The following is a 12,560-nucleotide window of genomic DNA, read 5'->3' on the forward strand; positions in this document are numbered from 1 at the left end:
GTCAAAGAAGTCTATTTATAGACTGAACTTGACTTAGAGATCGTCGGCAACCAAATTACGTAACCAAGGTAAACATTTCATTATATATCTACCAAAATAACACTCCGCGGGTTATTCTCCTTGCAAAGTTTGCATTATGATATCGCTTCGCCGCCGATCATACTCCACGTCAAATATATGGCAAGCCAAAGTGGACAAAAATCAAATATTTTGTAATATTGGAAAATGAATTTTTAATATTACAAAATCATTTTTTTAATGTTTTTTTTTAATTTTGTAATATTAAAAATTCATTGATTACAAATTCCTGATTAAGAAATATTATAAAATATCACACATTTTGTAATATTACAAATTGAATTTGTAATATTAGAAAATGAATTTGTAATATTAGAAAATCAGTCACATTTTTAATATTACAAAATGATTTTCTAATATTAAAAAATACGACAAATCCGTTTTGTAATATAGAAAATCAATTCTTTATATTAAGAAATCGTTTTTTTAATATTAGAAATTCAATTGAATTTTTAATATTAAAAAAGTGTTTTGTGATAATAAAAATCTAATTTGTAATATCAGATAATGAATTAGTAATATTAAAAATCATTTTTTAATATTAGAGAACACTTATCTTCTAATATTACAAATTCATTTTCTGTTATTACAAATTTATTTTCTAATATTATAAATTTATTTTCTAATATTATAAATTCAGTTTCTAATATTACAAATGCCTGATTTAGTTATATTATAAAATATCACACATTTTGTTATATTACACATTGAATTTGTAATATTAGAAAATCAGTCACATTTTTTAATATTACAAAATGATTTTCTAATATTAAAAAATCGTCATTGAATACGACAAATCCATTTTCTAATATTAGAAAATCAATTTCTACTATTCAAAAACAGTTTTTATAATATTAGAAATTCAACTGAATTTTTAATATTAAAAAGGTGTTTTGTGATATTTGAAATCTAATTTATAATATTAGAAAATGAATTTGCAAAATGCAAATTTAGAAAATGCTCATTTTTGTCCACTTTGGCTTGCCATACAAATATGTGATGTTTACTTGACGTACGACATGAGCGTGTAACGATATTAAGGCTATTTAATATGTGTAGAACTGCAAGATTTTAATGAATATATGATATTAACTTTTTAAATTTTGACACAGAAAGCTAGATATTCGCAGGGAGGAAAGCTCGATATAATATCAGAAAATGCTCATTTTTGTCCACCTCGGCTTGCCGTACATATACTTTGTATGTACACAGTTATTTAAAATTTTCAAAACTAGTGATAGGTATACTGTTTTTATTGCTAGTGCAGAACATTGTAGTCATATTTCTTAGCAAAATTTGCATTTTATATTTATATGTCTGCGAACAAGAAATTTACACCGAAAACTACAAAAATACATGTGCATGTACTCTAACTATGGTTACTGGCATATGCAGCACAGTATCAAAGATTTCATTCATGAGGGTTGCTCATAGATAAATCGATATTCAGGGACTGATCCAGAGATTTTGAAATGGGGGTCCAAACATCATTATAAATCAGCAGGTAGCTAAAATCATACATGGAAGAAGCCCTAAAGCAATATCCTTAGCAAGCTTTCCATTTTCTGTATTTAGGTTTTTATCTGATAAATGGCATTATTGAACATTTTCTATTGAAACTATTTAACTAACTGTTTCAATAATAAGGGTAACAACAAAATTACGACGAGGAACACTCATATCAATTTATGTCGAAGCGAGGGACACTTTCCTCAGTTTATGTCACCTACTTGCGATCCATTGTGTCACCATTACATGTATAGCAGGTGAATCCGGTCCTTCCATGAACGATATCTGTGGTCCTGATACATTAATTATGTTTGGTTCTTCTTCGTCTGATTACCCTTTCTGTGTATATATGTATTCATGCATTTATAACATGCTAAGTATATGTTTCTTAAAATTGTTTGATTGATGTTTATATGCAGCACCGCCTGCACAAAGTCCAGCGCCCTAGACCACACGTAAGCATTGGTGGGTCTGAAATATTCCCAACAATGTTAGAACTGTCAAATTTGCAAAGCTCCCACCAGGAGGAATGACCCAGCCAGCGAAAGCTATATTTATAGCTTAGCTGGCCGAGTGGACTAGAGCGCTGAACTTTGTGCATGTTTGCGGTCAGGTTTTCCGTATTATAGCCTGACATTCCCGGCATGTAAAACGCCAAGGGTACCCCATTCCACCATCTGGGGCATACATCCCAGTTGCTATGTGGGCAGAGCGCCTAGCCCCCGGCTAGGTTTCTGAGCACTATCTAGTTGCCTTTTACGGCAAGCTAAGCGCTGCTACAGGCCTATTCTTTTAACATCCGGACCTGCACGGGGCTCGTTAATTTGATCCTCTATCCCAGAAAATAACACCTAGATGAGCTGTCCAGTACTACCATCGTGAACTAAGTTACAGCCCTAGATTAATCTTACGAGGAGGAATGACCCGGCCAGCGAAAGTTATATCTATAGCCTAGCTATATTTGCAAAGCAAATTCTTTTATCTTTCCCTCCGCGGGATTGGAACTCGTACCGCTGTGACATATACAATTATATTTGGTACAGAGATACAAATAACAGCACACAGAGAATGATAATAAAACACATGTATAAGAAGTGAACAAGATGCACTAGAAATTTTCATTTAACGTTATCATCAGAGAGTCAAATTTTTTATTAATGATTCAAATAAATTTGCACAATTATTAGGTTCAGCAGTGATAAGACCTACACTGCTACCACTCTGTCCAAAGAAGAGATTGTGAAAAACCATAAATCTGTGCTATCCTCTTTTGGTCTCTCTACCAAGGACGATGATTGTGATTTACCGTCTATGTACTAGATTCCTAAACTTCACAAGAATCCATACAAACAACGTTTCATAGCTGGATCTGCAAAATGTACCACCAAACCTCTTTCAAAACTTTTAACTTCTATACTCACAACTGGAAAAGAGGGTCTACAGTCCTACCACAACACTTGTTTCTCCCGTAGTGGTATTAATTCAATGTGGATCCTGAAAAATTCGAAAGATCTTTTGGAGACAACCAGTTCAAGACTATTATCTGAATATAATAGCATTAAAACCTATGATTTTTTACCACTGTATACTTCTATTCCCCATACTCAGTTACAAACCCGACTTAAAAACATTATACATCGTTGTTTTTCCAAAAAAGATGGTGCACCTAGATACAAATATATGGTTCTTGGTAGAGATTCCTCATACTTAATAATTCAAAATCATCTTCCAAATATACAGAGAAAGATGTTTACAAAATGCTGGAATTTTTAATCGACAACATATTTGTCCAATGTGGTGGACGTGTTTTTCAACAAACGGTCGGCATTCCAATGGGAACAAATTGTGCTCCTTTACTTGCTGACCTATTCCTCCACTCTTATGAGGCTGACTTTATAGCTGATCTGATCAGAAAGAAAGAATGTCGTTTGGCTAGATCCTTCAATCTCAGTATCCGCTATATAGATGACGTATTATCTTTAAACAATCCTAATTTCGGGGATTTGATACATCGCATATACCCAAATGAACTTGAGATAAAGGATACTACAGACACTGTGAAGTCAGCCTCATATCTTGACCTACACTTAGAAATCGATGGTAAAGGAAAACTATTGACCAAACTTTACGACAAACGTGATGACTTTTCATTCAGAATTGTCAACTTTCCTTTAATCTGTGGCAACATCCCTTCGGCTCCTGCGTATGGAGTGTTCATATCACAACTCATACGTTATGCCAGAGCTTGCCGAAACTACGCAGACTTTTTGTATCGCTCTAGAACTCTAACAAATAGGCTTCTGGAACAGGGTTATGTTGCTACAAGAATGAAGTCATCACTACAGAAGTTTTATGGTCGTCATCATAAACTCGTGGATCGTTATGGTGTATCCATCAGCACCATGAAAATTGATTTATTCAACGGGTCATAGTTTTCCTTTCGTCGTTTGTCTACCCCGGACTTGACTTTTTATGAGCAACTCGGTGAGTGTTTCTAGAAAAGCAGAGGACGCTTACACTACCGGTGCACCTGGTCCAAGCTCCCAGTTTTTAGTGGAGTCTGAGTTGCTCATTTACTTTTGTTACTTTGTATGAATGATTTTAGTTACTTTATGTTCTTTGTTGTGTGTGTCTGTTTTCCATGTCTGGTCTTTGTCCCTGGATTACATTCTTTTGATTACCGCTATAACCTTGGTTCCCTTGATTACTCTTTCAGGAAGATGTTGACTGTTCATTAAATTACAAAATTTCATGACACTTCGTCTATTTCTATTTTTTTGTATCAAGGAATCAATTTCTCTTACCTACAAAAGCCGAACATGTAAATAAATAGTGATATTCATCCCCTAAATCATTATCTGCACATAAAATACAGTTTATATTTCCTGGGTATGTTTTGTCATCTTCCAGTCTCTATGGGCAGTTTGTGATTCATGGTCCTAATCAAATATTTTTTTTTTATATTTCTAACATCTAACTCATTGAAATAATGTTCTAGTTCATGTTTTTCTTGATAGATTCTGTAATTTTGAGATTTTGGAATTGGTCTATGAGTTTCTGTTTGACTGAATTTAATTGTATATCCATTCAACAATATTAATATTCAGAGTAAGAAATACATATGAATAAACGAATTCATTCAGAATGTTTTTGACAAAGTTTAACCACGTAGTGTTACCAGTGTATTACATTAAAGCAAAGTTGTACAGAATTGCAGGTATCTTGTCTTGCTTGCTGGTGATTAAATTTACCCAATATTTCATAACTCTCAACCACTATCGCAGATGAAATAAAAACATGAATGAATGAACGACAGTCTAATTAATTAGCCTTTTGACGCCTCGTTAATCAATCTATGAAAAAGGCTCAGTCTACCATGAGTAGTTCTAATTCAACACATTTTCACAAATGAGTAAAAATCATCATCTAATTTACATAATTTGTAACTATATAATCTGTTACCGTACAAATTTTGAGAGAAGGAAATTTAAAAGCATCCACACACCCAACACAGAAGATGCACATTCTACAACTTTTATCGTCGATTGTGTTATTACATCAAGTTTATGGAACGACGCCTGGCAAAGATCACTGTGAGTTTTTATATGTTAATGAAATTGTCACAATCGAACCCCTTTTAACTGAAGTGTAGGTCCATTTATTTTTAGAATTTTTGAAATAGGCATCAGTAAATTCCTTCGTAAACAATAAAAAAAAACACAAAAAAAACTTCGGTTTGTGATTTCGTTGCTTTCCGTTTTTGCATTTAATGATGTTAAAAACATATAGATGTAGTATATAGGAAGCCAGATCATAGGTAAAAACATAGGCGTAGTATATAGGAAGGCAGATAATAGGTTTAGCATTGACATGTCAAAAATTAACGAAATATTTGTGGAAAAAAGAAAGCATATTATGTATATCTGACCTCAGTATAACTTTATACGTTATATTAGTTCATACTGTATATCCATTCCTAAGCAGTTATTACATTTGTCTTCTACTTTTACTTCAGACCCCCCAAAATTTATAGATAGAATTGACCCTGAAGTTACAGTTTCGGGTCATATTGGTAAGAATGTTCGGCTGATGTGCAGAACCGAATCAAATCCACGGCCTTTCACATCTTGGTTTAAAGGAGAGGAAGTGCTGGAAAAATCTCGAAGGTACTAGAACAATCACTTCTACAAAATAGAAAATTCTTGACGCTACTCAGATCGCCAAAATAAAAATAAAATTTCGACAATTTTTTCAAATCTCTGATCAATATTTGTATCCAATATTTAAAGTTATCTTTTAATATTTTTTGTCAAGGATTTTGATAAAGTTTCGAATAGAAAGTGATGTACAGAATAGGTGCAGACTGATTCTGCATTCGTTCAGGCCCTATGCACAAGGTCTCCAAGGGATGCGAACAATTACAATACATAGTAACATAATGTAACATACACAACATATAAATTGGAAATAGTAATAACAGTAAAGGGGAGACAATACAATACACATAGACTACTCGAGTAATACGATTATTTAAAATCTAGCTAACTTGTGGATGAATGAATGAGTGTTCGAGTTAAACAAGGAATTTTTCGATATAAGTCTAATAAACATAGCTACGGGAAGTAATTTGTAATCGTTTTTATTTTTATTAGAGTATTTCTACAAGTTCACGCAGACGTTACACTGCTAAAAAATAGATTATTTCTTTGTAGCGCACACGAGATGCTTGTTGATCGATATTTTTTTTGTTTCGTTTTCTTCATAGTCCTTACAAGGTTATTTTACTACATCACAAGACATCCAATGAAGATTTGATGGTATGCTGGGAAGGAAACCTAATAAAAATGTTTGTAACAGAATTTCTCTCATTTATGATGAGAGGAACATATGTAAAATAGTCTTTTAAAATAAACATATATTTTTGGCCTTACGTTGACATTTTCATCCCGGTAGGGTTGTTGTCTCTTTGACATACTCACGTTATATTTTAGGTTTCGAATATACAAGAATTATATGCTGATTAAGAAGTTTTCACCAGTAGACGCCGGTTTATATCGATGTGAAGCCCGTAATCCCTTTGGAGGAGTCAGTAGAGAGTTCCAAGTTGAAGCAACAGAAGCACCTGAAGAGGATATAGGTACTAAATATACAATGATGTCTAAAAATCAGGCCAAATCATTTTCTAAAAATAGAATGGGAGAACATAAGTCAGAACATTACAGCTAGGAATGAACCCCATAATGTCGAATCATTTGGCACTTACGTGCAATTGGTGAAAAACAAATTGTTTACAGAAAAAAAAAAAACAACACAAACAAAAAACTAACAAACAAGCAGGCAGGCAATCAAACAAAAACATGCAACATGAAACATTAATTCCAAAATCAAACAAGAATAAAAAAAGGAAACCCCTAAATACCAAAAAAAGCAGAAAATAACAAAAAAGAAAACAAGCAAAAAAATAGATTCAATAGAGTAAAATGAGAAGCTACCAAAAGCGACAACAAACTAGATTTTCATTGAACGGTCCAAGTCCACGTTTTTGCCTCAAAAATGGCAGTAACTCGTAAACGACAAAAGCAATATTAAAAAAATGATCTTGCCCTTCATTTCATCATATTAAACAACCATAATTTGCAAAGAATCTGCGAAGTACTTTTCAAGTTATCGTACTGACTAAGTTTGGCAGCCGCCCGCCGTACATCCCTTAAAACTAGTAAATATTTCAACTCAGAAATATATTTCATGAACATGTAACCACCAGTATTTGATATAATATCACCATTATAAACTTTTCTCTTGTCTGATGCAGGGTTTATTGAGAGGCACAATGAAGACTTTACAAGCCTAAAAAGACAAATCGATAATTTGAATAAAAGAGTTGATGCATATTCGAGGAATCAGGTGCACCTACACTTTACCGGTGGAGAGAGAGGTGAAAAGGGAGATAACAATCTTGATGACGGACAACATATCTTCTTAAATATTCTGACGAACGAACAGAAACATAAGCGTGAAAATCTAGATAGAGGTTTGTGTAGTATTTGATTAGCATTACTTTATCTCATTAAGTAAACACGAGTGTTTGAATGAATTGGCATCTTCTATGTACAAACGTTTAGAATATATACTCGAATTCACCTCAGCCTGTTTGCAGTTTTTTTAAATTATTTTTTTTTATTACTCAAAAGTTTCTTAAAAAAACTTGCTATTATATTTATGTCGTTCTGTACTACAATTCTCATACAATTATTTCTCGTTCTTACCTCCGAGATTGAAAAAAAAAAATCAATATTTATTTTTCCTACGAGAATTTTGTACTGAACTTCGTGTTTATCGGCCATATTGTTTCTTTGGATATTTTGAGATGTTCCCTATTACCTCACAATTGAAGAGCTGAAATACCATGATTTTCGCCCCCCCTCCCCCCGGGGGCCATATTTCTGGTTCCCTGCTAATTTAATAATATACTTTTTGTGGTAAGTCTCATATTAAATACCAGTTGTAGCTTATTTTCATTCGGAACTTCTGGTTTTTTCTTTCACTAAAGGTAAAGAGCAGAAATGTGGCGGGAAATCATGGTATTTCAGCTCTTCAATTGTGAGATAATAGGGAACATTTCAAAATATCCATAGAAACAAGATGGCGGATAAACAATACGTTCAGTTCAAAATTCTCGTAGAAAAAATAAATATGGAAATATTTCGATCTTGGAGGTAAGAACGAGAAATAATTGTATGAAAGTTGTAGTACAGAACGACATGAATTAAATGGCAATTTTTTTAAAGGGACTGATGAGTAACTTAAAAGATAATTTAAAAAAACTGCAAACAGACTGAAGTGAATTCGAGTCCATCTGTCCGTCGTTCACAATGAGCACAATAACTCAATAAGGCTTCCACACATTTTTGCAAAGCTTTTGAGATTCATTTCTTCCATTGACGTGAAAACCGATTTTGAATAATTTCTTAGGTTACGTTTCAAGTTATCCTGCATTAATAAAAATGGAGATTTCCTGTCTTCGCACAATTGTTTAAAACCATTTGCTTCAATTTTATTCAAACTCTGGTGAGTAGTTTACATTATATTGATGTAAACTCTCTATTTTATACAAAAATGGGCGATTTCCTGTTTTCGGACTTGTAAATATGCGACCGGCAATTTCCATGACACTTTGGTGAATTGTTTTTTTCTGCTTTTATTTTCATAGATTTAAAATTTTACGTTTTCGAGTTATTAAAATGGGATGTTGCTTTCCCTTGTGGTCCGTACCTTATAAAACGTATATTTTGATCAATGCACATTGTGAGGACATGTTCTTTTGGAGACGGTTTAATTGAGTGGGACTCTCAATCACCGTAAGTCGATCATAAATATTCATTTTAAAAACGAATTAAGGAATGGGTTTTTCATGCACTAATGGCACAGATTTTTATCAAAGAAAGGGAAAACAACCTGGTCTTTTAATTTTAAATTAAGAGACCTAGTTGTTCTCCCGCAATTTAGTAAAAAAAAGAGTTTTAATTAAGCATTTATATATGTACCTTTGTTCATTTCAGAACTGCACGGTCATTGTCAAATGTTACCTAACTCTGTCTCTCCTGGACATGGAATGATCAAGGGAAACATTCATCTGAAACAGCAGGTTAGTGGTACCAGTATTTTGCATTGCATATCCCTAGGCGGTTGTACGTCAAAACATGGAGACTATTAAGATATAGTGCGTTTTCATTTTGCCTTTCTTAAAACTAATGTTTTGTCATTAGTATGAACAATGACTTATAAAATAGAGCAAACATGGCACTATAAGACGACAAACTTTTTGTTAAGAAAATTTAACATTTTCACATAAAAATGTTCTACTGAAAAGGTTGGTTTGATGAGTGCAAAACGAAAGTAAAAGTAGAGAAAATGGCTATTTATAGTTCAAGACTACTTTTCTGTCCGATCTCCGTGGACTAAACCTACCTTTTTAGAGGGAAATTATTTTTTGACATATCCTTAGAAATGCTACCATAAGTGAAAGTTTTATTGAATCAATTTACATATTTTTTTAAATCCTAAAAATATGCACTTCACTGTAGAAGTCTATGGGAATATTAATACAATACTGAGACCTAGTAGTTCTGTCGAACTAGAAATCGAGGTTTGCTATCCTGCTATTTTGTTTTACAAATAACAATAAAAGTAACTCTAAAGAAAGTTTGAATATATATAGATTAAGCCCTTTTCAACGGAGGCAATTTAAGTGAGAAAAATGCTTGAACTTATCGATGAATGTAAACGCCAACGGTATATCCATCAGTTTGTTTCACTTATATGCTAGTATATATGATATCTAAGATTTACAAAATTTGTTACTCAATTTCTTTACTTCATCTGTCGCTGTTTTTTTCTATTGACTCGAGGATGTGTTTTTCATATAAATCGCCAAAGATTTTCATGTCATTAATAAACTTCATTGACTTTTTATAGATAAATGGTTCGGTCATCGTAGATATACACCTGAGTGGATTTGAAATGAAAGAGGGAAGCTCACACACCCATGGTCTCGCTGTTCACCACAATGGTGATCTAAGCAACGGATGCGACTCGCTTGGGCCACATTACTACCCGAAACCTGTCTCCGACAAACCTGGGGATAACCACCGGTAAAATGTCGCGCAAATTGTCTTTTTAATTCTATATTGCTTAATTGAATTCTGTTAATGTAGCCTTGTGGTGGAACTCGGGTTTCTCATTTACTTTTGTTTCTAAGCAGGTGTAATTTTCATGTTCTGTGTGTGTCTATTTACCCTGTCAAGTCGTTACTTTGGATTATAATCTTTTGATAACGGTTCGAATCCTGGTTCCCTTGATTTCCCTTTAAAGCAATACCAACATGCAAATAAAGTCAATATTATTATACAAGTAGCTTGAAACACGAGTCACTTATTTTTGTGTCCCTTTTTGGCATTAAACATACAAAAATGACCACACGCACACACGCCTACACTGGTAATTTGACCATTTTCATTTTGAATGATTTCAGACACCACAATACAAGAAGAAAGATCTTTTGCGATGACAAAGGCGAAGTCCACATGACATATACAGACAATGCACTTTCTTTGCATGGAAAATATTCCATTTTAGGTCGTGGCTTTGTGGTAAGTTTACCTGTCTTTACTTAGTCTATAGGTATTCGACCACTATTGTGTCGTGGTTTATGAGTCTTTCAAACTCATCGAGCACGCGACATATCGGAAATAGATTAACCACTTGTTGGCTCGGATCAGAATAATGTGACTGACTAGGGTGGTATTTGTGGGCTAGCACATTATAAATCCGATATAGCATGTCAAACTAGTACAGAGGTTAAACTAGTCAATCTGTTAACTTAATTATCAACAAGATGTATTAAATTAAATGCGGAAAAATTGTCAGAGTTATATATTCAAAAAACAAAAGTTTCATTTGGGTCCTGTAGAAAACACTTAGTGTTAATAAAAATGTAAAGTTGTGAAAAATCAGATGGTTGAAAAGAACGAAAATTAGTAGTCGTACCAACATTACGATGTGCGGTAAAGATTTTTGGTTTGACCCCAGAAACCTAGCAGTTACATGATTCCATGTTATATTGTCCCGGGGGACCCCAATCGATCGAAAATATCGATTCGTGATGTATCAAATAGCTTAATGTGAATAGTTTTCTATGAGCAAAATCACGGGATTGTAGGCTCAGGTCCTTTCATTCAAATACAAATAAATTTGAAGGTGAAAACAAGTTTCCTTCTCTTTTTCAGATCCATGATAGAACGGAAATGAAGCGTATGGCATGTTGTGTAATTGGACGGACCGATTCATACATGCTCGATAAAATGGAACATAAAAGGATACACTTCACGGAACAATTATTAGAGTACAACAAAAGTCCAACACCGAAGACTTCTGATGATAATACATTTTACAATTAGTGATCTGAGTTATCTCGCTTTGAGCACCCGGATTCACTCGCAACAAATAACCCCAGTGTTACTTATCATTGTTATCTATGCTTGTCACTTTTATTAATTATACTATTTTTAATTATCCTTTTATGTAGCTGACAAGAGAAATGTTTTATTTCATATTCATGTTTTATTTAGTAGTTGAATGATTGGTTTTATTGTAAATATTATGCTTTTATTTTGCATTTTAGGAAAGTGTACTTCAGTTGTGATGTAAATGTATAATTAAAAAGTTTTGAATACATTCATTAGTGTTAATGGAATCATTTAGGAAGAATGGACATTTAATCAGATTATAAAATCCCTTTAAACACTTTAAATTTTCTCTGATATCTTCAAGTGACATTTTATCCTTTTATGTAGCTGACAGGAGAAATGTTTTATTTCATATTCATGTTTTATTTAGTAGTTGAACGATCGGTTTTATTGTAAATATTATGCTTTTACTTGCATTTTAGGAAAGTGTACTTCAGTTGTGATGTAAATGTATAATTAAAACGTTTTGTATACATTTATTAGTGTTAATGAAATCATTTAGGAAGAATGGACATTTAATCAGATTATAAAATCCCTTTAAACACTTTAAATTTTCTCTGGTACCTTCAAGTGACATTTTATACTTGTTGTTCACCGATCAAGATCAGTATTAGATGCACTAAAAAAATTATGCAATGGTTCCCTGTCGGATATCTAATGTTGTTTGTTCAGTCCCTCACTGTATAGGAACCAGTTGGTAAAATAAGTAATTTTAATTTAGGTCTGGTTTATGAGTACATATACATGTATCAAATAACTCAAGCTCTCAGGATCTTTTATACCGACTAACAAGTCAAATCGCTACTTGGTTAAATCGACACCTGAACTTAAGGTTGATTCGCTTAAGTTAAATCGGGACCTGATATCGGCGGTTAAATCGGCACTTGTACTTGTTAATTCGGTGCTACGACAAAGTTAAATCTGTACCTGGTCAATTCGGCACGTTTA

At 33.2% G+C, this 12,560-nt stretch overlaps 1 protein-coding gene across 1 annotated transcript; it reads left to right on the forward strand.

Moving 5' to 3' along the window:
- Positions 1–5,608: 5,608 nt before the first annotated feature.
- On the forward strand, positions 5,609–12,085 carry LOC148629791 (uncharacterized). The gene is made up of 7 exons (XM_088557182.1): positions 5,609–5,753; positions 6,579–6,724; positions 7,400–7,618; positions 9,147–9,232; positions 10,063–10,238; positions 10,619–10,736; positions 11,373–12,085. The coding sequence occupies exons 1-7, from the start codon at positions 5,677–5,679 to the stop codon at positions 11,541–11,543; spliced, it is 993 nt and encodes a 330-aa protein (XP_088413308.1). The 5' UTR covers positions 5,609–5,676; the 3' UTR covers positions 11,544–12,085.
- The last annotated feature ends 475 nt before the right edge of the window (positions 12,086–12,560 follow it).

The sequence above is a fragment of the Perna viridis genome, chromosome 1 (assembly GCF_037379345.1).
Source record: "Perna viridis isolate PV_CMFRI_1.1 ecotype Kerala chromosome 1, ASM3737934v1, whole genome shotgun sequence".
In the NCBI taxonomy this organism is placed as follows: domain Eukaryota; kingdom Metazoa; phylum Mollusca; class Bivalvia; order Mytilida; family Mytilidae; genus Perna; species Perna viridis.